This window comes from Trachemys scripta, chromosome 5, assembly GCF_013100865.1.
Source record: "Trachemys scripta elegans isolate TJP31775 chromosome 5, CAS_Tse_1.0, whole genome shotgun sequence".
Lineage (NCBI taxonomy): Eukaryota > Metazoa > Chordata > Testudines > Emydidae > Trachemys > Trachemys scripta.
In genome coordinates this window covers 119,887,835-119,915,025 of record NC_048302.1, presented here as the reverse complement: position 1 = coordinate 119,915,025, position 27,191 = coordinate 119,887,835, and the positions used below count along the sequence as shown (strand labels likewise).

Sequence of the window (27,191 nt, the reverse complement as noted above, 5' to 3'; positions counted from 1 at the left end):
TTTTCTCTTAGCTTACTAAAATACTTGAAGCAATCAAGCCCTATTACAAAGCTAATGTTAGGTAAATAAAATATTAGTAGGGAGTGTGCATGTAAAAATTTTCTCAAATGTATCCCTGTGTTTTAATTTTTTTATTTTGATAGATGGTTTGATGTGCCGCAGAAAGTTTCTACGCAACTGAAAACTAGCCTTACAAATGTAACAAAACATCGTGCCGACAAGGTATTTAAAATACGTACTTAAAGAAAGAGTATAATAAAAGGAGGGGCAAGATTTATCCTTTATCCACATGAAGTTGTATTTTTAACAGTTTGGTTTTGAACTGGAATCTCGTGTAAACAATATGTGGCTTTAAACTGTTTTTTCTTTCTTATAGAATGCTATTCACAATCACATTCGCTTGTTTGAACCCCTTGTTATAAAAGCTTTAAAGCAATATACTACAACGACGTCGGTACAACTACAGAGGCAGGTTTTAGATCTACTAGCACAGCTGGTTCAACTACGGGTTAACTACTGTCTTCTAGATTCGGATCAGGTTAGTCACACTGTATTCTCATTTTGGTCAGTTTATAGCAGATTAGAAAACTCTAGTTCTTAGAGGGACACTGACAAGCTAAAATCTTTTATTGTAAAAATAATTACCTTTCTTGTCCTACTAATAGCACCATAAATGAGAACTGTGATTTAAAATTGAAATTACAGAAATTGTATTTCACTCTGCAGGGTTATGAAGATCATGATATATTTCTATTTAGGTTGTCATGCACTATGTAGCATATGGGTGAATGTTTAAATCCACAAAACCATTCATTTAGAAATAATAGTTTCTAAATTATCAAAACTTCATTTGGAAATGTAACAGCGTATCTCACTGCCAAACAATTTTATTACAACGAAGATTATTAAACAGGAATATGTTATAATTACAAGTAGGGAAAAGATGGTTTGGTTGTCAGAATCATTCTGATTACTACTTAATTAAAGTATCAGGGGGGTAGCCGTGTTAGTCTGAATCTGTAAAAAGCAACAGAGGGTCCTGTGGCACCTTTAAGACTAACAGAAGTATTGGGAGCATAAGCTTTCGTGGGTAAGAACCTCACTTCTTCAGATGAAGTGAGGTTCTTACCCACGAAAGTTTATGCTCCCAATACTTCTGTTAGTCTTAAAGGTGCCACAGGGACCCTCTATTGCTTTTTACTTAATCAAAGTAGACAAAGATAGAGATCTTAATTTATATTCCCAATACGTGACATTGCGAGAACGGATTAAATTGTAGATTATCGGGCTGGCTGCCATTTGCATACATTATCAACTTGAGAATTTTCTCCGAAGCATACTTAATGGGGATCTGTGGGCATGAATGTGCAAGTTTTATACCCACTAGCAGTTATTAACCACTATCTAACTCAGTGGTTCTGAAACTTTTGTACTTGGTGATCCCAAGCCTCTGAGTGTGACCCTCCCCCCTTATAAATTTAAAAACACTTTAATATATTTAACACTATTATAAATGCTGGAGGCAAAGCAGGGTTTGGGGTGGAGGTAGACAGTGCTCTACCTTGCCCTACTTCTCTTACGAGGCACCCCAGATACATCCGAAAGCTTGAAGTATCCTTTTGAAAACTGAAAATATCCTTACTACACTGAAGGGGCAAATTCTGCACTTTTACACCAATGAGAATTCAGAGTAATTTTATTTCCAGAGGATCCCTACTTATTCCGTGTACAAGTTAGATCAGGGGTTCTCAAACTTGGGTCTGTATTGTTACAGACATACTTGCTGACAGGAATTTTGAAATAAATTACCCAAAATAATTGAAACTGGCGTGATTATATTGTGTTGTTTTGACGAATAAAATATGCAGAATTTTGCAGATTAATTTTTTGTCGCAGAATTCATCCAGGAGTAAAATTTATATATGAAAGAAAAACCTTATTTTGATGCATCAATACAAGGGATCAGAGTTAAATTTGAAGTTTCAATATTAAATCTGCATTTCCTAATTTAAGCTTATGATTTCTCACCCATGACACTTCATAAATGCTAGATTTTTGTATGAAATATATAATGCTGTCATGTAAATGTATGTAAACTGTAAAGTTGCAACACAGACTCAAATTCTCTTCTAAGCGTTCATGTATTGCCATAGATAAGGCTAAGATTTTGTTATGGATATTTTTAGTAAAAGTCACGGACAGGTCACAGGCAATAATGAAAAATTCATGGAAGCCTGTGATCTGTCCCTGACTTTTACTAAAAATATCCATGATAAAATGAGGAGCCTGGACAGATGCGGGTGAGCTGGGAGCTGCAGGGTCCCCCTCCCCTGGTGACTCTGAACTCTGGGGTCCCTCCTGCTGCTTGGAGTGGCGGGAAGTGACAGGGGTCACTGTGCTGCCCCGGGTGGCGGGGAGCTGCGGGGGTCCCTCCCTCCGCTGCTGGCGGCTGGGAGCTGCGGGTGGTCTGCCTGCTGGCAGCAGCAGGGGACCTGCAGCTCCCAGCCGGAGCTGGCTGAAGTCAAACAATCTGTGACCTCCATGACTAAATTGCAGCCTTAGCCATAGGTAGGGCCCTACCAAATTCATGGCCATGAAAAACAAATAATGGACTGTGAAATCTGGTCTCTCCCTGTGAAATCTGGTCTTTTGTGTGCTTTTACCCTCCACTATACAGATTTCACGGGGGAGAACAGTGTTTCTCAAATTGGGGGGGTTGACCCAAAAGTGAGTTGCAGGGGGGTCGCAAGGTTATTTTAGGGGGGTCGTGGTATTACCACCCTTATTTCTATGCTTCAGAGCTGGGCAGCCAGAGAGCAGCAGCTGTTAGCCAGGCGCCCAGCTCTGAAGGCAGCGCTTTGCCAGCAGCAGTGTAGAAGCAAGGGTGGCAATACCATCCCATCCCACCCTTACTTCTGTGCTGCTGTTGGCAGTGGCTCTGCCTTCAGAGTTGGGCTCCCGGCCAGCTGCCCAACTCTGAAGGCAGCGCCCCACCAGCAGCAGTGCAGAAGGGTAGCAGTACCGCAACCCCTCCTACAATACCCTTGTGACCCCTCCCCCACTTTCCAATCTCCTTTTTGGGTCAGGACCCCTACAATTACAGCACTGTGAAATTTCAGATATAAATAGCTGAAATCATGAAATTTATTATTTTTAAAATCCTATGGCCATGAAATTGACCAAAATGGACCATGAATTTGGTAGGACCCTAGCCATAGGAAACACTTCAGAACATCTTGTAGTAGACTGTGGGAATCAGTGCTTTTCATCTGTTTACCCATAGATGTACTTTTAAATCTTCATCTGCCAGCTTAGTTTTAGATGAGAAATTAATATTGACAATGTTATGCCACTCTTAATCTGTACACCTCTTAATACTTATTTTTATCCTGTTTGCAGGTGTTTATTGGATTTGTGCTAAAGCAGTTTGAATACATTGAAGTGGGACAGTTCAGGTAAAATCAGACACATAAAATCTCTCTTTTTCTATAGTAAGATTATGGGATATAACCACACAGGTCAATTGAAGAGTTGGGGTTAATATCTCTTGTTGAATTTTACCGTTTCTTTGGAATGTCTTTTAAGAGAGGAAACGGATCTAGAGGAAATAACTAGCAGCTTTGAACTATCCCCTTGTCTCACTACCTCTATTATGTCTATTTTTCCAAAAACCTGCAGTGATTAGTTCTGACATCTTTAAGGCCACACGTTTCCATTTACATCCGTCCAAAGAGTAGTGTCTGTCCACCGAAGGAGGAGAGTTCCATTCTAGGTCATGTGTTTCCCATTCCTCTAATCCCATGGTACATTCTTCAAGGGGTTTGGGCACTATGTAATGGGAGGGTTTGGGGAGTAAAGTGCAAGAAATTTCAGAGGAAATCTGTAATTTGGGGGAGTCCCTGGATCCATGCGTTCTGGTAGTGAAAACTCTTTTGACAGTTTTTGGCTCAGCAGTCTCTTAGCATTAATTTTATATTGAAAAAATAACATTGGGAATGTTGTTTAGATTTTTAGTGGGAAATGAGAGCTGTGTGTGTTCATGAGCCGCATACTACTTTTGAAAGGGGAGGTAGGAAGGAAGGGAGATGGGGATGTCTTGAGTATAAGGGAGCTTTAAAACGTTGGCTTTTAATAAAAATATAAACTAACAAATATACTCAGAATAGTAGAGAGAAGAAAATAAGCAAGGAATCATTACATTAGGAACTATTTTTGTACTATGAACTCCCTTAAATTCGTTTTTAAAAAAGCAGCTAAAATAAATAGGACATGCTGTAACAGCATTAAGCTACTCCAGAGCATGTATTACTAAGCTATTTATGACCTGTTTTGGTGCCTGAAGACAGGATGCCTCCAAAGGGCCTTCTCATAATGCATGTTTTATTGCTTACTGACATTGCTTTCCATAACGAATTTTAAAAATATCACTGTTGTCTCCAAATGACGCTTTGTTTCCGAACTGCCATTCCATTGTGATTGTTCAGCAGGAGTTCCAGTTCGATGTAGATTAGGAATGCTGCTTACTTCCTAAGTGGATAATAGACAACAGATGATCATCATTGTTCTAAGCAGAGTGGTTAATTAATAGTAACTAGTTTGTTTTTAAGTACTGCAGTTTTTCTCTACAGCTCTAACAAGCTGTCAGCTTTTGTCATAAATACATATGGTAGCTTGTAATCCGTATTTTATTCCATTTTGTTAAACTGTCCCTCAAGCTTGTAACTTCCCCTTTTTACATTTTTAAATTATATTTAAGAGAATTTTTTTAAAAAATGGCACCTTGCTTTCATTTGTAACTAGTTTCACTGGTTTTGAAGATCTAGCATTACGATATGTTGCAATTTTCACATTCTAGTTGCAAACAGCTTGTAGCTATTTTTCCCCCTTCCCTTGTTTTTAATAGGGACACTGCATGCAAGCAGCATCTGTTTCTTAATTTGTCAGTTTAATCCCCACCTAAAAGTATGATGCCTCCATCTTCTCCTTCAAATCTTTCCTTAAAACATTTCTTTCTTTAAGCCTACAAAATTCAGTTCCCCTGCCAATCCCTCCCTTCTGGCCTTAACATCTGAATCTGAGTCAATTGTTAACAAAATAAGCAATAAACACTAACCAGTCTTTTAAAAAAAAAAAAAAAAAAATCACAACTAAGTGGAATTATGGTATAAACTTTACTTTGCTTGCTTTGTATTATATCTCATCCTCCAGTCTTCATCTATATGCTGGCTATCAGGTTATAAGCTCCTCAGCGCAGGGTCTTCCTGCTGCTTTGTAAAGCACCTTGCACACTTTTGATGTTTATATAAACATAATCTGAATGGTGTTTCAGTGTTTCTGCTGTTTAACCTTTCCATCCATTTAAACAGATCTTGTTTTCATGTAATAAATCCTTATAATGAGGCTGATGGTACTATTCTTTTTTGAATTGTAATCCTTGATTTGCATTAGTTCTAGTTCATATGAACAAAATTTTTATTAAGTGAGCTTATATTGAGAAATTCAATAAACATAACTTCTAAATAATGTTGTAGTAAAAAATGGGGCACAGAAATGACTGAAATACTGTACAGCAGCAGAAGAGTATGTTCATGAATTTTCCATGAAACATAAGCAGATTATTTTCTACTGAATAGAACTGACCTGTATGTTTAATAAAGGGAAGGTAGTGTGTATTGACATTTTTCTTTTGTTCCAGGGAATCCGAGGCAATTATCCCTAATATCTTTTTCTTCTTGGTATTATTGTCTTATGAGCGATATCACTCCAAACAGATAATTGGAATTCCTAAGATTATTCAGCTGTGTGATGGTATCATGGCCAGTGGAAGGAAAGCTGTTACACATGGTAACTTAAAAACCAAAACAGTGAAACTACTAACAATTTGCAATATACTAAAAAGAATATACAGTGCTGTGCTAAGTAATCCTGGGCTCATGCTGATCAGCCCAGAAAACTCTTGTATGGTTTTCTTGTATTTTTTCAAACTACATTTTTCACATATTAAACTAGTTCAAAGGTATGAACCTACTCCTGACAGCAAATATTATTTATCTCATTTCCACAATTATGCATTATTGGCTATTTTCGTTCAGAGCAATTAGGAAAATTTGAGTAGAAGACAAGCTATAAATTAAGTATGTTGTTTGAGCTGTTTAGGTAAGATTGTATACTGTCTGCCTGGTTCTATCCAGTGATATCTGTCCCTTGCTTTCTCATAAAATCTCAAAAAAGATATACTGGCACTAGAAAAGGTTCAGAAAAGGGCAACTAAAATGATTAAGAGTTTGGAACGGGTCCCATATGAGAAGAGATTAAAGAGGCTAGGACTCTTCAGCTTGGAAAAGAGGAGACTAAGGGGGGATATGATAGAGGAATATAAAATCATGAGTGATGTGGAGAAAGTGGATAAGGAAAAGTTATTTACTTATTCCCATAATACAAGAACTAGGGGTCATCAAATGAAATTAATAGGCAGCAGGTTTAAAACAAATAAAAGGAAGTTCTTCATGCAGCGCACAGTCAACTTGTGGAACTCCTTACCTAAGAAGGTTGTGAAGGCTAGGACTATAACAGAGTTTAAAAGAGAACTGGATAAATTCATGGTGGTTAAGTCCATTAATTGCTATTAGCCAGGACGGGTAAGGAAGGGTGTCCCTAGCCTCCCTCTGTCAGAGGATGGAGATGGATGGCAGGAGAGAGATCACTTGATCATTGCCTGTTAGGTTCACTCCCTCTGGGGCACCTGGCATTGGCCACTGTCGGTAGACAGGATACTGGGCTAGATGGACCTTTGGTCTGACCCGGTACGGCCTTTCTTATGTTCTTATGACTTAAAAATTGCTATGATGAAAAAAAATTGTTGCTTTAAATTTGCAGTTACCATTTTGTTACAAGGATATTGCTGAATTGATATTTAACATGGCAACATAACACTCTTCTGCTACCTTTATACAAACATTGCTAGCACAGAAAAAAGCACTTAGATTTTGATCTGAATGTCTGATTTCTAATTTTAAAATGTTCCAGAATGTTGCATGTGTGTATGTAAAATCAGAAAAAATTACTTGTATGCTACAACTGTGACAAAATTTCTGCTTGTATTGAGGATATTTAGGAATTTTCTGTCTCATTTTAAAAGTAAAATAATAACAAAAATGGTGGCTAAACAATATTTAATAGTAACATAATTATATTATTAAGGGCTTGTTAGTTATTTGAATAGTAGGTTAACACAGCTGTATTTTTGAAAGGTTTTGATTAATCTATTTTGATATTCGCTTTATTTACCTTCCTTTTGGAAAAAGAACATTGGAAGCCTTTCCTTATTCCAGCACTGTTGGTATAAGAGATGCAGAGGTTGTACTGAGAAAGGTGTCTTTTGAAAAATGTGTAAAATCCTGAAGCGATAATGGTCATCTGTCTCTGTGACTTAGTCTCTGCTTTAGTAGGGATGAAGGAACAAGAGATGTGGAAATTACTTAAGTTTTCTGCAAGTATTCATAGAAACATTACAAGTTAAGTGCTAGTTTTCAGTAGTAAATTGCTGAGAGTTAGAACCTTTCTGTACTATTCAAAAATAACCTGCATTTAATATTGAAATATGAAACATCTTAATTTTAGCTATTCCAGCTCTTCAACCCATTGTCCATGATCTCTTTGTATTACGAGGAACAAATAAAGCTGATGCTGGAAAAGAACTGGAAACCCAAAAAGAGGTGGTGGTGTCAATGCTACTAAGACTTATCCAGTATCATCAGGTAAAAAATAATTGACAGATTAGTGTGCCTGTGTATGTTTTATAATGTGAATTATTTGTTAGACTGGCCACACTTAAAACATTTCAGGTGACATTTATCCCTCTCCGAACAAATCCTGATTAGTCAGACTTCGTTCTGGGAGCTTTCTTGGTATGCAGGATAAAAATTTGGTGCTTTCTGGCCCTTCCCATAATTGGTAGGCATCAGAGTACAAACTCAAATGTTCAAAAGCAAACAATAAAAGCATTCATTGTTAAATACATTTATATAATAGGGCAGAAAGGTAGGTTTCATATATAGTGCAAAGTATTGTCCTTTGTTTATTATCTATATTAGAGTAGCACTGAAAGGCTCCAATCGGATTCAGGACTTGCATTGTGCCAGGGGCTGTATGAACACACAGTGAGACAGTAGTTTCCCTGGGTGATAGTCTTATTTAAGACAAGATACAATAAGTGGGTGTAACTAACAATAGGAGAAAATGGGGGAGAGAGTACATAGGTAATTAAGGCTAAGATTTTGTCACCGTTATTTTTAGTAAAAGTCACAGACAGGTTATGGGCAATAAACAAAAATTCACGTGACCTGCCTGTGGCTTTTACTAAAAATAAGGGGGCAGGAGAAAGGGGTTCATGGGGGAATGATTGAAGCCCAGTGGGGGGAGGAAGAGAGCCTGAGCCCCACTGCGGGGTGGGGAATGTCCAGCACCTGCCACTGCAGTGGCCATCAGCTCCGGGGCTCCAGTGGCTCAGAGCTTCAGGCTGCTCACGGCGGCGCCTCAGAGCTCCAGGTGGCCCTTGCTGGCTAACAGCTCTGGCCCTGCCACCCCAGGGCTGAAGCAGAAAGTGTCAAGGAGGTCTCTGAAAGTCACGCAGTCCATGGCCTCCATGACATAATCTTATCCTTAGTAACAATTATAGGAATGCTTAGTTACAACGCTTTTTATGGAGACAACTAGATGATTGCTAGTCATTTACTTTTTAGAAGATGTAACTACAGACAAGTAAAAAACAAGCAGTAACTTATGACTATTCACCTAGCCGTTGTTAGATGTCATTTTATCAATAGCCTCACTGTTAAGAGGGTCTTGAAGAATTTTTTGGAGAACAGTGTAGAGGTTGTATAGAGAAGTACAGAGAAGACCTTCCAGGCATTTGAGAGACAGAGGAAAAAGGCATAAAGGTGCTTGTGAAAGAAGTGACCTTGAATCTTTCCTTATTCCAGACACTTAACATAAGTGTAATACTTTTTTATTGAACCTCATCCAGTTGTGGAATGCTGCTCTCATGTGTATTAATGAAAGGAATGTGCCTTTTTGAGTACAATTGAAGAAGCAATTTTTTTTTTTTTTCAAATTTAGTGTAGAAATTTGGATATTATATGTGTCAAAGTTCAGACTGAAATTAATTTCTGCAACAAAAATTTTATAGGTTGATAGTGAATTTATAGTTTTACATAATTTAGTCATAAAATAGTGTTTGGGTACATTTTTTGACGTGACATTAAACTGTTATTCACATTATGTGTTCTGACATTATCTGATATTAACTATGTATTCACATATAGGTTATTTTTAACCTTTAGTGTTATCTAGAGTACAGGAGTTTCTAGCAGAGATCTGGAATAGCCAGTACTAGGATCTGATCTTGCAAACTGCTCTACACAAGCAGACCCCTATGTCTGTGCGGAACTCCATTGACTTTAATGAGTTCAGAGTTCCACTCAGACAGAAGAGCTTGCAAGATCAGAGGTTTAATGTATGTCCCATTTCGATTCTTCCTTTCATTAAGACAGGAGGAAATAGATACCCCTCTAATATATGAAGACTTTTACTTGCCAACTACCAATGTTTTGCTTTTTTTCCCACTCCCCATGCATTTCATCTTATACTCTATTCTTCCCATGTTGGACTAATCACTCGTAAATTTTGGCTTTACAAAGCGCAAAAAATTTTGCTTTTATTTATTTAAAAAAAAAAATCCGGGAAATACCAAGTATTTTGGTCATCATAAAAGACCATATCTGAGAGAGAAACTTGTTCTTTTTATAAATTCTAGTCTGAAGTGAATTTTTTGCTATTGTCATAGACCTATTTTTCATTTCTTCTCCTGGATTTATGTAGTTTTATTTCTTGTATGCGTAAAAATATTATCTAAGTGGAGCAGAATAGGAATACTGTCTCTTATTCTGTTACATGAAAGGTCAGGTGAAGCAGGAGAACAGTATATATGATATTTTAAGATGATCTTAAATCATCTTTGTGAAACACCTTGCATAACTTTTTGGTTTGGGGGAAAATAATAGTTTTATTAACTGTTCCCTCCCGCAACTGTACTATTTAAATATGGCCTTTTCTAAAGTGCAGGTGTGGTTTTTTTGGGGGTGTTGGGATATTTTCTTCAGGTGCTGGAGATGTTCATCCTAGTACTGCAACAGTGCCACAAAGAGAATGAAGACAAATGGAAAAGATTGTCCCGACAGATAGCAGATATAATTCTCCCAATGTTAGCAAAACAACAGGTTAGTATCTAACCTTATTGATTTTATTCTTATGTATCAATTTTGCTTTCATTACATGAAAGCAATATTCTGCCTACAGTCTGCAAGTAAATATAAATACTGGAAACTATTCTACAAAATAGGTTTGTATATATGAAAGACTTTGTAAATATAGTGTTCAAGATAAGGCATCCCATTCATTCTTAATGGGGCTGATAATGAAGAATAATTTCAGAATAATTTCATATGTACTTATAGTTCAATGTCATTTTAAAATAATTTTAAAATCACAAGAGACTAATTTTGTAGATAAACTATTTGCAGTGTCTTCTAATATATCTCAGCTTAGAGTTAAGTCCATAACTGCTGTAAGAGTCATGACCACTGTTCTGTTCTATAGCTAATCCAGCTCACCAGGCTTACTATATGGCATCAAGTCTTTTTTCTTCTTTATGTACAGAATGTCGTCATTGTTTGGCATTATAATCAGACAATATAATTGTTCAGTGACCTTATTTTACAACCTATTTTAATGAACAAAATAAAAACTAATGAAATTTGTTAACTTGAAACTGATTTGGTCATCTGTAATGGCCTGTTGAACTTTATTTTTAATGTTTTTAAGGTACATTTTTAGATGTCTTTATTTTCTCTATTAAATAACTTAGTCTGACAAAATTGCACTTATGTAAATTTTATGACATAGCTGAATATGGGAGAAGTTAATTGTTGTCAGGACCTGGATCACAGGCAAAACTGGCATTATCCGGCCCTTATTGCTCATTACTCCACTTAAGCAGATCCCAGCTGTTGTGGGGAGACTCATTGAAATCCATTGATGCAGAGTAATTTACAGGGTTGGAGACCTCATGAGCTGCATATAAGTTCGTAGCCAAACCTGAGATCTGTGTGCAAACTGAAGGTGGCCAACATATGAAGCTCATTTTACTATTTGAGTGCTGGTCCCTGTTTGTATTCCACACATGGGTGCACGTGTGCTATGCGTGTGAGTCTGGAAATTCTAACAAGCAGTGTCTTTTGGTCTGCTCATGAGCAGTAGTTCTTGTGCTCCAGACTTATGGCATAAGAGGCAGTGTGGGCCGACGCTTCTCCTGTTCCTCCTTACCCACCTCATGGCCCGAGTCAGAATCTGTGTCCACAGATTTCTCCAGATTTTCTCTTTGATGCCCTGTAAATGGCTATTGTAAATAGTTTTATATTAGCATAGTTAGTTTTATAATATAGTGTAGCTTGTTCTTTCTGTGCACTGGGGACTGCCTCCCTGTGGCCTGGGACTGTGCCCAGGGGTTCAGTAATACGTCTCCTGCCCTCGCTCTTTCTCTGTGAGCAACAATCACCAGCACCTCTCTATTGCTTGGGCGAGACACATATTGGGTTACCAGTGGTGAAGGTCCAGGATTCCCAGCACTGGCTCCTGAATATTCTGCTGCTTATAAGTCCAAGCAACGTGGTGCTCTCTTGTAATGAGGCCATCATGGAGCCAGCCATAGTGGTCTGGCATACCCCAGTTCCTGTGTCCCTACGTGTAAGAGGGCTGAGAGATGCTATTTCATCCACACCGAAGGGGCTGAATTTCTTTTCCCCCACCCAGCTCCGAACTCCATGATGGTACAGGTAACCATAGGGAGAGCATGATCACAACCTCCCAAGACCACCACAGCTGTCAAGGGCTCAAAGAGGTTGGACCTCTTGGGGGGAGGAGGGGGGGAAGGGTCTTCCTCCACAAGTCTGCAAATTTATATCACTAACTGTCAGACCTTGTTAGTGAAATATGATTTTAACAGTTACTCCAGGCTGGCTGACTTTAAAGACAAGCTTCCCTCTGAGGACAAAGCCCAATTTTAGTCTTTTGTAGAGGAGCGCAAGTTAGTGGCTAAGACTTCTCTTTAAGCTGTAGGGGATGCAGCGGACACAGCATCCAGTGGCTTGGTCACTGGCATAGTTATGAGGTGTGAGTCTTGGCTTCACTCTTTGGGGCTACTCAGAGAGGTCTAGAACACCATACAGAACCTCTCTTTTTAGACAAGTCAGATTTGTTTAACAAGAATATGGATGAATCCCTTTGTTGGAAGACTCAGGGTCGACTCTACGGTCCCTGGTAATTTACACCCTAATCCCCAGGAGAAAACATCAGATGCAGGTGTATAGGCCAAAGCCACCCCCTCTACAGATGTTGTACCACCAGGGTCCAGATGAGGCTCTGCTTAAACATCAGAGGGTTCAGAGGCCTCAATGTTCAGCTCCCTCTGCTACCATGACCTCTGCCTATTCCTAGCCACCCACTAAGGGCTACTTTTGATGCCTCAGTTGAGATCCACCTATCACTATTGATGCCACCACTTCTACCTGCCTTCTCTGTGGGGACCATCTCTCACTTTTCGCCTACAATTGGGACTCAGTCACAGCATACAGTTGGGTCTTGGAATATTCTTGATGGATAATTTCTAGGTTTCTCACCCTCGCTCCCCACAAACCCACTTCCTGGTCCACTCTCACTAGGTGATTCTTCAATAAGAGGCAGACTCCCTTTTTCAACGAGGGGCAATAGAATGAGTGTCACCTTGGTATCATGGGAGCATGTTCTATTCACCATATTTTAGTCCCCAAAAAGATAGGGTGGAGACAGTCTGGACCTTCAACAATTGAACATCTTTATTCAAAAGCCTACAGTCAGATGGTTACTCTAGCATTGATAGTCCCCTCCCTACGGAACGGAACATGGTTCACAGCTCTCAATACAAAGGATGCTTATTTTCATGTTAGATATTCATCCATCCAACAGCAATTGGTTTTGAGTGGGTCAGGAACACTTCCAGTTCAGAGTCCTTTCCTTTGGACTAGCAACAAGATCCAGAGTTTTCACAGAGGTTTTCTTTGTGGTGGCAGCCCAAATGAGACGATTGACTCCTGGTGGGTCACTTCAGCCAAGAGGTCAGGTTGGCAACTTTGTTCCTGTTCCATCTTCTAGCAGCACTGGCAACAAAGAAAGTCCATTTTAACATCCACACAGACTCTAAACTTGATTGGGGTGATACTGGACTCCATTTCAGCAAGAGCTTTCCTCCCCATGGAAATATTTCATTTAATAAGTAATCTGTTAGTCTTCGGTCTGTGAGTAATCTGTGCTATGGTCAACGTATGCCTTGCTCTTTTAGGCCATGTGGCCTTGTGCACTTATGTAGACACTGTTCGCCAGGCTTCATCTATGATGCTTGCAGGCCTGGCTTCGGTCAGTCTACTCACAAGACAAGGATCACATCAACACCAGAGTGACAGTTCCCACTAGGGTCATTTCCTCTCTTACTTGGTGGTCGGATTTGGAATGAATGATAGTAGGCATCCTCTGCAACACTCCCTTCCTCCATGTCACCATTGTAACACACGCATCCCTTCTGGTTCGGGGTGCTCACCTGAACAACTACACCAGACAAGGTACCTGGACCCCATCAGAGGCCAGACTAGTTTTCATTCTACTAGAACTGAGAGCAAGCAGGAGTTTATTTCCCATTTATACATTCAGTGTATATCCAAGTAATGTCAGACAATGTCACCACTGTCTTTTACATAAAGAGGGTGAAGCAAGATCTCTTCTCCTCTGTCTAGAAGCAGTAAGGCTTTGGGACTGATGCATCAGAAACTGCATCACCATCCAAGCTGCATACCTTCTGGATGCTCAAATCTCTTTAGCGCACAACCTGAGTAGAAGCTTCTGTGCAGACCGCAGCTCTGTCCAGAGATATTCACTCTGGGGAACACCTCATGAGGATCTCTTCACATTCCAAATGAACAAAAGACTTTGCCTGTATTGCTCCAGATGAGCTATGGGTCACAGCACCTAGGGCAATGCTTTCTTGTTGTCATGGATGGATAAACTCAGATATGCCTTTACTCCCATTCCCCTGTTACCACAGGTCTTGAAAATGACTCTCCCTCTGTTATGATGAATCTTTTTCCTACGAGGCAACTTACTCAGACAGTTTTGGTTCCTGTGGAATTTCAGAGAATGTCTGTCTGCCCTCCTATCAGGGTCTGCCCCTTCCCGGCTTTACTAAATCAAGAAGGGGAAAGAATCAGACACCCCAATCCAGACCCCTTCTTCCTCCTGGCTGATGTTTGGAGGGGCATCAGAATTAGATTGTTCTTGTTCAGCATCTGTCCAAGCTATCCTTCTCAACGTAGGAAAGATTCAGCTAGGCCCTGCTACCTAGCTAAATGGAGACATTTCTCTACCTGGGCTCAGCATGATTGCCCTTCTCCAAGCAGTGCAGATATTCTAGTTGTTTTAGACTATCTCTTGTCTTTAGAAAAACTCAGATCTTTACATTTAGCTCACTGTGATCAGTGCCTTCCTATCTCCAGTAGATAGATGTTCCAGTTTTACGTTCCTCCCAAAGGTTATTTCTGAATTCCATGTAAATCAAACTGTCTGCTTAAGTGTTTCTTTCCCAAAGCCCCATGCCACTGCTGAAGAGCCAAGACTTCATTCCCGTGGTGTCAGACAGGTTTGGTCCTTTGCAGGTAGACCGCCCAGACACACAAGAAAATCACCAAGGCTATTTCTCACCAGGGCCGGCTCCAGGCACCAGCTGAGCAAGCGGGTGCTTAGGGTGGCAGCTTGTAGGAGGCGGCATTCCGCCCAATCCTAGGACGGCATGGCCGCTTTTTTTTTTGGTGGTGTTACGCTCCGGCCGCCCTATAGGGGGCGGTGGCGCGGAGGACGGGAGCGCCCTGCAGCAAGCCTGGCAGGGCAGCCCGCGTCCTTCCCTCCCAGCCGACGGGAGCGGTGCGGAGCCCTCCCAGCAGGCGGCACACTGGTCGGGGCCACGTGGCAGCACCCCGCTGAAGCCCTGGGCACCCCCCTTCTCTCTCTATCCCCCGCCCCCCGCTAGCCGGGGCACATCTGCAGCGCAGGGAGGCACCCTGGCTCCAGCTGCGCCGCAGGTTTTCTTTTTTTTCTTTTGTGCTTGGGGCGGCCAAAATGCCAGAGCCGGCCCTGTTTCTCACCATAACAGAGAGGTTGCGAGGACACTATATCCTCTCAGAAACTCTAAATGGATTTCTGGATGCATCATCATGCGCTACCAATTAGTGCATCTCCCTCCACCTGCGGGGTAGAGGGTACACTCAGCCAGAGCACAAACTTTTTCTACAGGATCCCTCAGGAAGCATTAATACTGGACATATGCAGAGCAGCTACCTGGAGTTCCATTCACAAAACATTATGCACTAGTTCAGTCCTTTGCTGCAGATGCAGCAGTGGGAACTGTAGTACTTCAAGCATCTTTGCTGTCAGCATCATCACATCTCTCTGCAGTCTGAGTACTGCTTGTCATGTGTGGAATGAGGAAGAAGATTACTTAGGTGTAACTGGAAGTGCTTCAGGATGTATGGTCCCTATCTGTATTTTGTTACCCTTTTTCCATCCCTTCTGCTTCAGGTCATATTTGTTGGCATCCTTTCATCTGCGAGAGGTGGTGGGAATTGCAGCCTAAGATGTAGATGGATTGCAATGTCTCATGTGACTGAATAGTATAATCCGAGATTTGCATGATCTTTATCATGTGGTTGCAAATATATGGGAGCTGCTTGCTTCCTATGGGCTCTTTTCTCTTCCTATAGGAGCCAGCTCCTGTCATGGACTTTGATGCCCTGAGGGAGACAATGGCACCACTTGTTACGCTCACTTGCCAAGGTTTCCCATCAGTCAGGATCAATTCTCAATTCCTTCATATCTCGCTTGCCTGTGTCTTTATAGTGAAGCTTGGGACATCTTGTTGTTCTTGTTCCCCATGATAGCTCTCCATATAGCAAAGCATGTCCTTGGGAAAGCGTCCATCTTCCATCCAAGCAGATGGCCCAACCAGCGCAGTTGTCTTTGCTTGAGCAGGGCTGTCACACTTGGTAAATTTGCCCTTTGCATTGGTGACTTTACCTTGTCATTTGGTGTGGAGTATGCGGCATAAACAGTGTAGGTAGAAACTGTTTAACCTTTTGTCCTGATGAGCATAAGCTGTCCATGTTTCCCCACCATACATAAGTTCAGAGGATGCAAGCTTGGTACACTAGCATTTTGATGTTGATGTTAAGCTTTGAGTTTTTCCATGCTCTTTTAGTTAGTCTGCTAAAGGTGGTGGCAGCCTTTCCAATGCCAACACTTAGTTCTTCATCCAATGAGAGGTTGGTGGTCACTGTAGAACGTGAGTAGCTGAACTTCTGGACTACTTTTAGCTGGTTTGCGTTTAAGGTGATTTGAAGGAGCTTGTGGAACCCCCTGCCCTAACACAATTATTTTCTTAATGCTGATGGTGAGAGCAAATGCCTGACAAGCACTTGAAAAGGCAGTCCATGAGTTTTTGTAGTAGAACGCCATTGTGGGCTATGAGGGCAGCATCATCAGTGAATAGAAGTTCCTTGATAAGCACCTTTTTGACTTTAGTCTTTGACTTAAGTCGTGACAGGTTGAAGAGTTTCCCATCTGATCTTCTGTTGGATTCGTGGTAAGGAGAAGAACTGGCAGGGCATAGGCCTGCACTGCTTCTTATGCCCTTGGTCTGGAGCACGAGGAGAACTACGTGCATGTGTGGGCCAACAGACACTGCTTGTTAGAATTTTCAGATTTGGGCACATGGCACGCATGCATACCCATGCATGGAATACTGATAGAGACCAACTTTATTTACTGTGTTCATACTGAAAACTTGCACACTTCGTTAGGCTTCCCTGTTACCCCCGAGTACTGAATCACCACTTAAATATTAGCTTCAATGTACATATTACAATGTATTTTGTAAGACTGAGGATAGAGGTTATGACAATCTATTCCCCAGAATGTTAGAATTATGAAGGGACACAATTAACTGAAAAAATGTCTCTTCTGTCTAAAACTATTTTTACTTATTGTAATACCCGAAATCACCATGTCAGAGAGAGTAGGAAAAAACTCCCCTCATCCCTTCTATTTTTTCTAGTTAATTTATTTTAAGCATTTGGCAGCTCTTTGTTTATAGTCAGTATCATTATTTCCCCTTTTTAGATAGGTTTTTCTCATAGCAAATGGAAGAGGTGTTTAAAAAAAAAAAATAAGAAAATGTGGTAGTAAAACTACAAAATTAGCACTTGGGGGGCAGGCATACTATCTGAAATGATTTCTAACTTGGGTTTCAAGTTGATGACCTTTTTAATGCATGCCTTCCCAGTAACCACAATTGCTTTTAGATGGAGCCAAAACCAAAATAATTAGTTTTTGGGCAATTGTTGACCAAATACTCTGTGTGATTCATACATGTATATGTATATGTATATGTATGACAGACCTCAAGAAAGTTTAAATTAAAAACTATAACAAAGTTTAGTGTGTGTGTGTATGTGTATATGTATATACTCACTCTCTCTCTAAACTTTTTTATAGTTTTTAATTTAAGCTTTCTCGAGGTCTGTCATGTTCTGCATGGCAATGGCTGCACCTGCTTTTAACATTCACCCCTTATGGGTTTTCTAATCTCTCTTGGTTATCAAATTGAAGTGCAGCGTTATTGGATAGGAAACATTCACGTATCATACTAAAAATAATCAAGGCACGGAGGCGTTCTTTGTTTTTGCTGTTGTGTTCAATGGTGAATATAAAATTTGTTCCTTTCTTTTGAACAGATGCATATAGATTCCCATGAAGCTCTGGGAGTATTGAACACTTTATTTGAAATTTTGGCTCCCTCATCCCTCCGTCCCGTGGACATGCTTTTAAGAAGTATGTTTGTTACTCCCTGTACAATGGTAAGTGACCAGTGAAGGAGATTACACTACCTGTTTGATGTTGAAGCCTTTAACGCATTTGTGGCTATATCATACACATTTCTGACTATCCTCCACTCTGTCTGTCTGTCAAGACAGTTCAGCATTTTCATATATGGCAAAACAGTAGCGAGTGTTCTCTTTAATTCTCTGCAATGTGTATATTTCTGTTCCCAAATCCTGCTGAAGTTAGTTTGGTAACATGTTCAGAAATAGGGAAGAACTCACTAGGAGGACTAGTTTGCCTTTGGATAGGTCATTTTACTTATAATTCAATGGTGAAGAATGGGGAGTCTCCTGATGTAAGAGCAATTCCATAACCTGGTTTATGAATAGGGCCCTACCAAATTCACGGCTATGAAAAACACATCACGGATCATGAACTCTGGTCTTGTGTGCTTTTACCCTATACTATACCAATTTCATGGGGGAGACCAGCATTTCTCAAATTGGGGGTCTTGACCCAAAAGGGTGTTGCAGAGAGGATTGTTTTATTGCCACCCTTACTTCTACACTGCCTTCATAGCTGGGTGGCTGGAGAGCAGGGGCTGTTGGCTGGGCGCCCAGCTCTGAAGGCAGCGCCCCGCCAGCAGCAGTGCAGAAGTAAAGATAGTAGTACCACAACCCCCCTACAATAACCTGGCAACCCCTTCTCCCCCCCCACACACAACTCCTTTTTGGGTCAGGACCTCTACAATTACAACAACATGAAATTCCAGATTTCAATAGCTGAAAAATCCAATGACCATGAAATTGACCAAAATGGACTGTGAAGTTTGGTAGGGCCCTGTTTATGAATAGGTAAATCTGCTTTTCTCATGCAGAATTTTAAACCCTTTTTTTAGTTGAAATATTAAGGTGTAACAAAGCAAGATTCCCCCCCATGTATTTCATTTTTGAGAAAGTATGGAGGTATTCTGTGAGAACTTTATTCACAAAACTATTGCAGAAGTACACATTCCCCAGATCACACAGCATTGAGTGCTCTCAAAGCCAAACTGATTTCCAGGAGCTATCATCGGCATTCAGCTCTTGGGAGCCATGATAGTGGCAGAAGAGAAGGTAGAAAACTTTACCTCATATATGTTCACTTATTTGAACAAATATCTTTATGAATGATCTTCCTATAAGATCTAATATGTTGTCAGTTTTCCATTACTTTATTGCAGTTGTTAATCTCTTAATCTGCTTTATTTTTCTGTTGTTGTTTTTTTCTTTTTAGGCATCAGTGAGCACTGTTCAGTTATGGATATCTGGTATCCTTGCTATCCTTAGAGTTCTGATTTCACAATCAACAGAGGATATAGTTCTATCTCGTATTCAAGAGCTTTCTTTCTCCCCTTACTTATTGTCATGTCAAACAATTAATAGGCTAAGGGATGGGGAGAATAATGTACCCACACCTGAAGAACAAATTGAGCTGAAACAGGCTAAATATCTGCCTGAAGAGACATTTTCTAGGTATGTTGTCTTCTGAATCTATAGGGTTTTTTGTAAAACTTTTGGTGAAGTATTAAGTATTAAAAGAGTGACAAGTGATATGGAAATATAACATTTATATTTACCTGGATGCTACCTGAAATGGACATGGAGGGTGGATTTAAGGTTGGATGAAAGGTTGAGGGGTAGAATAGGATGCAGTGCTGATGAGTGTATTACACAGGATGGAGGTGTGTATTTTTGTTTAACAATTTTGGGCTGTTTTGGTTTCTTAAGCCCATACTGAGGTGAAAAGTACCACTGATTTCTGTGGGACCAGGATTTCACCCTGGGAATTGACTCTTCCTTCTCCCTTACTTTAGCTTGTACTCTGCATTGTTGCCTCAGTGGCATATGGGTGGGATGAGGTGACTTTCCCCTCCTGTGCATGTGAAAGGGTGAAGAACATGGAAGGGGAAGATCAGCTTTCTTTTTAAAAGGATAGGTTGTAATCTAGAGACTTATGCAAAGTAATTCAAGAGAGATTTTGGGTGTTTTTGAGTTGGAAATACCCTACTACTGCAGGGCAAGGAATTAGGATAGGATTTTATCCCTCCAGGTGAGGGTTAAGACCCTTATGAGAAGATGTTTTTTATCCACAAATTCATTTGGGGGAGCGGGGAGGAGTTGTGATTTGGCGTAACGTTTGGACTGGGAATCCTACTGGATCTGAGACTTGCTAAGAGAAGGATTGGGGAATGGTTGTGGAAGGGATTGTTAGTCTGATTCCGGTTGTTGGGTGGGTTTTTTAAGCTTTCCTTGGTGGCCTTTATTTGGGTGACTATATTCCTTTGGCCACCTTTAGGTGGTCCCAATGATGCCTTACGCTAAGAATATGTATAGCTGATAGAGAAAGGGATGTCTTTGGTTATGAAGACTTGGGGTCTTTCATGTCTGTGGTGGTGGATGGGAAAGATTTTGTTTAAGGTGGAAACCTGTTGTGAGTGGCTTAGTCTTGATGCCCCTCATTTTGTCTGTTGTCTCTTGGAAGGATAGCACATTGGGTAGGGTTCTAGGTGTTTGATTCATGTTGATTGCAAGGATGGTGATTAATAAAACAGTGACCATCTGTGATTTGATGGCAGATGAGGTTTTGCATAACTGAGACCTGGACCCTTAAACACACTGCAAATACTCTGCTTTAATCAATTTTTACACTAGAAAATGAGTCTGAAAGCTGGAGCTGAGATTTTTCCTTGTGGGTAGAGGAAGCAAGAAGAACTTTAAGGTGAAAATTTTAAAGTGAGGCACTGTTAAGCAGGATTGTCATTGGTTCAGGTCAACCTGCTGAAACTTGTTAACTCAGTAGTAAAAACCTTGGTTGGGACAGATAGGAAATAAGCTGATGTGTTTATTTTCCTGACTGTGTTGTGTGGGGTTTTTTTTAGGTTCTTGTTACAATTAGTGGGCATTCTATTGGAAGACATTGCTACAAAACAGTTGAAAGTGGACATGAATGAACAGCAGCACACTTTCTATTGCCAAGAGTTGGGCACATTGCTTATGTGTTTAATACATATCTTCAAATCAGGTAATAGTCTCAAAATGAATTGTGTTATGCCATGATGACAATAAGAGTTCTTTTCAGTTCTGAATCAGTTGTTTAATGAGTTTAAAATCTGTTTAGGTTGAGAATATTGGCTGCATATAAAATATGTTTTCTTCTCCCAAGTTTGTGTCCATGTCAGAACCCAAAGTCTTCTTTTCCTTTAGACTTTTTATTGTATAGACAGCTTCAAGACCTGTTTTCAGACTCTACCCTTTTAGCAGAGCAGACAATAACTGGTGACCTTTCATTCATTAAACATTGTACTTTTAAATGTCCAAAAGAGCTCCAGTTGAGAAATGTAGTGCTCATCGTTACTCTTGGGTTGGATTTCCAATCACCTTCCCCAGGGGTCTCAAACTCAATTTATTTTAAGGCCAGTGCCAGTCCTCAAATCCTCCCAGCAGGCCAATAATGTCACTGAAGATGGTGTTCAGAGAAGAAAATGTTTATATTGTATTTTTTTAATTCAAAAATCTTAGAAATAATAACTGTCATACAACTTTATACAATTCTTTCCCTGCCAGAGAATTTTTAGTGTTTGCCAGACGAAAAAGGAACATACTCTTCGCCTCATAGAGAGCAGACCAGCAGAAAATGGTCCCTGGCCAAATTGTTCTCATTGGTGCCGGCCACACCGCAGTTCAGCATTTATGACTAAGGCTACGTTTTAGTCACGGGTATGTTTAGTAAAAGTCATGGACAGGTTATGGGCAGTAAACAATAATTCACGGCCCATGACCTGTCCATGATTTTTACTATATACCCTTGACTAAAACTTTGGGGTGTGTCTCCACCGCACCATCTACAGTGCTAAAGGAGATGGCACCAACAACTGCTCCAATTACGATGCTGCAGCCGAATGCCGCTAGCGCAACAGCGCCGACAGACTGCACTGGCACCGGCTCAGCACACTGCACTCCCGATACAATTGGCACCTCACTCTTCGGCAACGAAGCTCTCTGCATCAGAAGCATCTGTTGGTCTCCTTGACCATGGAGTTCCCTCTTTTGGGCACTGATGTCTCACACTGGGGCCGTCGGTACCAGAGCAACAATTAACTCCAATAGCACCACCGTTCTTGAGCGATGAAGATGAGGAGGTTGAAGGGGTATTCTCCCCTCACCGTTCCTCCCCGATTAGAACACCTATGGCAGCTGGACCATTAATATCACAGTCCACATATGGGACCACCCATCACCTTCCCTGAGTACTGGCAATACTAGGATCCCTGGAGGTCTTACAGAAGGCACCACAGCAGGCGGCCCAGCCCATGTAGGGAAGATGCTAGATCCCCGCCTCCACCCTTGGAGGACTGTAGCTACTGAGACAAGGGATGACATGGCAGAGCAGGAAGAGGACACTGCTCCTGACACCTCACCAGCCAACAATAATTCATCCTCCTCACTGGACGAGACAATTATGCCCTCCACCCCCAACCACTGCGGATGACTTTAACCACTTCCAAGATTTATTTAAAATAGTGCCCCCCATTCTCTGTTCCCATAGCAGAGACCTATGCCCTGGCCCCATGGGGCAATTTTATTCTCTCCACCCCTCACTTACTGCTTATTCCAACTAAACATTTTATTTATTCTTTATATATTTAATGATGGTTCATTTTCATCAGTAAAATAATAATCGAAACAAACATTCATAAAACTGAACAATTATATACAGAGCGGGAAAAATAAAAAAATATTGTTCTATATGTGACACGGATTTGGGAAGTTGGTGTTGGAGAGGTGGGGGCCCATGAAATGAGGGAACTGGGCTCTGCAGCAGAAACTGGGGCAACTGGAAGATTTGCTGCTCAAACCTGTTTTCCGACCCCACTGCTAATCTATGCCTATAGTTCTCTTTTATTTGTATCCTCCCTATTTGTGGCTAGTCTTTCCTTTTGCCTGTTTGGTCATTGGGTATATGAAAGAGACTAGTACTTATTTGACTTTAGTCCATCAGTCCAGACTCCCTCTGGCAAACCACAGAAAGGGCTATCTCCTTTATCCTTATCTCTTCTGTCACTACCCCTCCTTTCCTGTTCCCCTAGCTTCTCTCTGGTACCTCCTGTTTTCTAGATATGTTCTCCACTCTGGTGAGTTTCATCAGAGTGAATTTCTACTCCTCCCTATCATCCACCCCTGAAATACCCGTACTCACATTGCATTGGTGGGGTGTGAAGTCTAGCAATCTTAACTTTAAACTTTGAGTTAACAAAACTTTTTGTGTGGAGTCATATATGAATATTTATACATGGTATTAGGGCGTATGTAATGTGTGGAGTGTATATGTATATAGCTTTTACTTAATAGCCATATTGCACATGGAAGTGCCGCTCAATGGAAATGCTGTTAAGGCCCGCAAGCAATCTTTTCTGCTCTTTAGTGACACCATGAGAGAGAAATGAAAAAATCTAATACCTAATATTAAGGATCAGTTTCATCTAGGACCACAAACACTATTCTGCACTAATAACTGTGTGTTTATTGTAGGTTGCCACTACAGGGTGGTATGAAGGTTATATGTATGCCTTAACTATGGACTTTCATGACTTAATAGATTTAGAATTATCCTGAGTTTAACCTTAACCCTGAATTTCCCAGGTTTGTAAAGCTTGTTTTTGTTGTGATTATCACAACCCTGTAATTTTTTTTACCCTTAAGTTGCTGACATATATACTTTTAACTTAGCTGCATTTTAATATAGTTTATGTCTGGGAACATAAAAATGTACTGTCAAACTTGTGTATTATGGTGTAGCCAGATATTGCCCTTAGTCCTTTTCCATAGCCTCTGTGCTATATTGGTTCAGAATGTGAGCTCTTCGGGAGTGCAGAACTGTATTTTTTTTTTGAGTATAGCTGTTAACACACTGTGAGTACTACTGAAACTAGCAGATTACAGTTTCAAGCTTTCAGTAGATTATTTTAAACAGGTAGGATAAATAGAGGACAAAGCTAAGGTAGATATCTTTAATAGCTATGTGCATCACCATGTCCAGTCACTAGATGTCACACTTACTGCACAAGCAACTAGCTAAAACGGGTTGGTAGTAGTTCGGGGATGATATTACTAATAGAAAGTAAGTACAACATGCATTTCTGGATTCTGATATCGTCCCCTTGTGAGACATTTGCACTGTTCCTCTCTTCTTCCAAATACCGGAGGCAGTTCAGACTTGTCTACATGGCTCTGGGACTTGGCCTATGGCCCTTACGGCTTCACTCTGATGCTCTGATTCTGACCATGCAAACAGAGCAGCACTGCAGAGCTCCTTTGTTATCCATTGCTATTCTAGAATTTATAGTTGATTCTGCAGCTGCTGTAAGAAATCTATTCCCCTCCCCCCACTCTTCTCTGTTTAAGAGTACCAAAGGGGCTTTGTTACATGAATAGAGTTGTTCTCTGAGCTCCTCCCATCTATTTATTCCCCTTCCTGGGTTGTGGCAAAAGGGATAAAAGGGGCAAGCTGAAGAACAAGAGGTCACAGAAGGAGAGCTCTGCCACAACTGCTTCCATCCTGCAGATCATCACTCAGCATACAGAGCAAAGATTTTTTTTTTTCCTTATTTAATAGTTTTGCTTGTTGCACAAAACTTTACATCCAAGTCCTGTAGCCACTGCATTATTATAACTGATTATCTGAGGCCTTGTCTGCATCTGAAACATAGGTCGATGTAGCTACATTACTCAAGGATATGAAAAATTCAAACGCCTGAGAGATATAGTTAAGCCGATCTAAGCTCCGGTACGGACACCAAAAGACTGGAAGAATTCTTCTATCAACCTGCCTGTCACCCCTCCAGGGGCTGAATTTACTGCAGCAATGGAAAACCCTCTTCCTTTGCTATAGGGAGTGTCTATGCTACAATGCTACAGCGGCATAGCTGCGACACTTCAGCTGTGTTGCTGAATCACTTGTAGGATAGGTATAGCCTGCGGAACACCCTCAATAGCTATCTAGGCAGAGAAGTCTACCAACCTCCCACTTTAGTCCCTACCCAAAGGAGCCTACGTTCTATCTTCCTTTGTAAGTATAGTACCTAACACAGTGAGGTTCTGATTTTGATTGGAGCCTCTGCTCACTACCTCACTACAAATAATGTACCCTGGCTAATCAACAATTTCAGGAAGAATAAAATATTGATACATGTGACTTTTATAATGTTTACTATAACTAAGATGTGCATCTGTGGTATGATTTAATTACTTTAGTGTTACGTTTTTAGACTGAGGTCTAGAGGATTGAATCTGAGGCTGAGAGCCAAGAAGTCCTCAGTTTAATTCCAGTTCTTGTCATTGATTTGCCCTGTGACCCTGGACAGTCATTTAACATTTCTGCTTCTATATCCCCATTTATAAATGGGGAAAATCTAATTTATCTACCTCACAGGAATGCTGAAGGTTAGATTGCTTGGTTGTAAATGAAGCAGTTTAAATTTTCCAAATGATGTGTAACTGAGGGTTTTTTAAAATTCTCAGTACAAGCGGTAGCATATATGGTTCCCCTTAACGTATGTGTGTTTGTTTTCAGGGATGTTCAGAAGAATCACAGCTGCTGCCAGCAGGCTTTTTACAGGAGATGGATCTGATGGTAGTTTTTATACCCTTGAGAGTCTGAGCGGTCTTGTTCAGTTCATGATTCCCACACACCCTTCTTTAGTGCTCCTCTGGTGTCAAATCCTCCTTCTTGTCAATTACACTAACTACAGCTGGTGGTCAGAGGTGCATCAAACACCAAAGTAAGGCTGTTTTTAATATGAACTAAGTAAGGCTGTTTTTAATATGTAATAGGACTGTCTATCATACTGATTTTTAATTTCTACAGTTAATTAAAAGACTTTTAAAATGTAGCTTATATGAATTTCTCAGCTGTTAAGAATTTGAGTACTATATGCATTAGAACCACTTAAAGAAATTACTGTACTTGTAAAGGAGTATGGACCATGTTTGCAGTGTTCGATGAGGTCAGTAAAGTTTGACTAATTTAGACCAAAAGAGTGTGTATTCCACACTTGATGGCATGTCAGGTAGAACTCCCTGCCAGTTGTTCTCTCCCGTTGTAAAGGGAGGGTATTCCACCTTGAATGCCCCTGATTACAACTGTGGAAATACTACGTAGGGGAAAGAGCTGTCTTGTCAGATCCCAGGATGCTTTTGGCTTTATAGGTCAATATCAACATCTTATTTCACCCTCCAACTGCTACACAACGAGTGCAGATCATGGAGCACTGGTGGAGTATATTAATGGAAAGATCTGTTCACTAAGCAGCCGTTGCGTAACAAATCCTCCCTTTTGAAATGGTCTGCTTCCAAAGGGTCTTAAAATACAGTATCTGGAAGACAGGTAGAGTACAAGCGTTGTATTGTCTAGACTCTGAGTGACAATGGATGACAGTTGTGAGATCTGTATCTGAAAGAAAAGACCCCAAACATAGTCAGATCTAGATTAGAAAAAGTGGTCCTGGCCCTAGCTGCAACTTGATTGTCTGAAAGCTGCTGTTAAATAAAGAACCAAATTACAAAATTGAATAACAAGCTGTGGGACATACAGTATCAGTTAAGAGGGCTAATAGAACTTCTGTCAGTTCTTCCTGTTGTTTTCCCCCCAGTTTACCAACATCAGCTCCCTTTTATCTGGATTGGGTGTCTTTCTTAGCCCAGCACTGGATTAGATGCTCAATCACTGTAGCTGGATGGAAAGAAGTGCTGGGTTTTATCATTACATGGAAAGCTCTGTAGGCCATGTCTCCTTGTAGGTGCCTCTGTGAGCCACGTTGTAATACATATTGAACAAGAGGGGTGATGAATCAGGCTACGTTTATGTCACGGAGGTCACTCAAGTCAAGGAACCCCGTGACTTTCAGAGACCTCCATGACATTCTCCAATTCAGCCCCAGTGGTTGTGGGACTCTGGAGCTGGCAGCTAGCGGGGCCCTGGCAAGTGCAGGGGGACCCCTGCAAGGTTCCAGTGACAGGTGATGGACTCCTGAGGGGGCCCTCCTCAGGGTTCCAGTGACGGGCAACAGCCTCGTGCAGGAGGGGTGGTGGAGGGGCCACTGGGAGTGGGGGGCAGGGGGACACCTTGGGTGTCCCATTTTC

General features: G+C 40.8%; 1 protein-coding gene across 5 annotated transcripts in view; it reads left to right on the top strand.

The window, feature by feature from the left end:
* HTT (huntingtin) overlaps positions 1-27,191 on the top strand; it is a 217,061-nt gene that overhangs the window by 115,973 nt on the left and 73,897 nt on the right. For all 5 annotated transcript variants that reach the window (XR_004645949.1, XM_034772451.1, XM_034772453.1 and 2 more), the window contains 10 exons: positions 144-222; positions 377-538; positions 3,400-3,455; positions 5,696-5,844; positions 7,621-7,757; positions 10,161-10,277; positions 17,925-18,047; positions 19,288-19,526; positions 20,933-21,075; positions 25,624-25,831. Coding sequence is in view for 4 of the 5 variants with exons in the window: in XM_034772451.1 (XP_034628342.1) it covers positions 144-222; positions 377-538; positions 3,400-3,455; positions 5,696-5,844; positions 7,621-7,757; positions 10,161-10,277; positions 17,925-18,047; positions 19,288-19,526; positions 20,933-21,075; positions 25,624-25,831 (1,413 nt within the window). In the remaining variant the exon portion in view is untranslated. The remainder of the gene's footprint in view (positions 1-143; positions 223-376; positions 539-3,399; positions 3,456-5,695; positions 5,845-7,620; positions 7,758-10,160; positions 10,278-17,924; positions 18,048-19,287; positions 19,527-20,932; positions 21,076-25,623; positions 25,832-27,191) is intronic.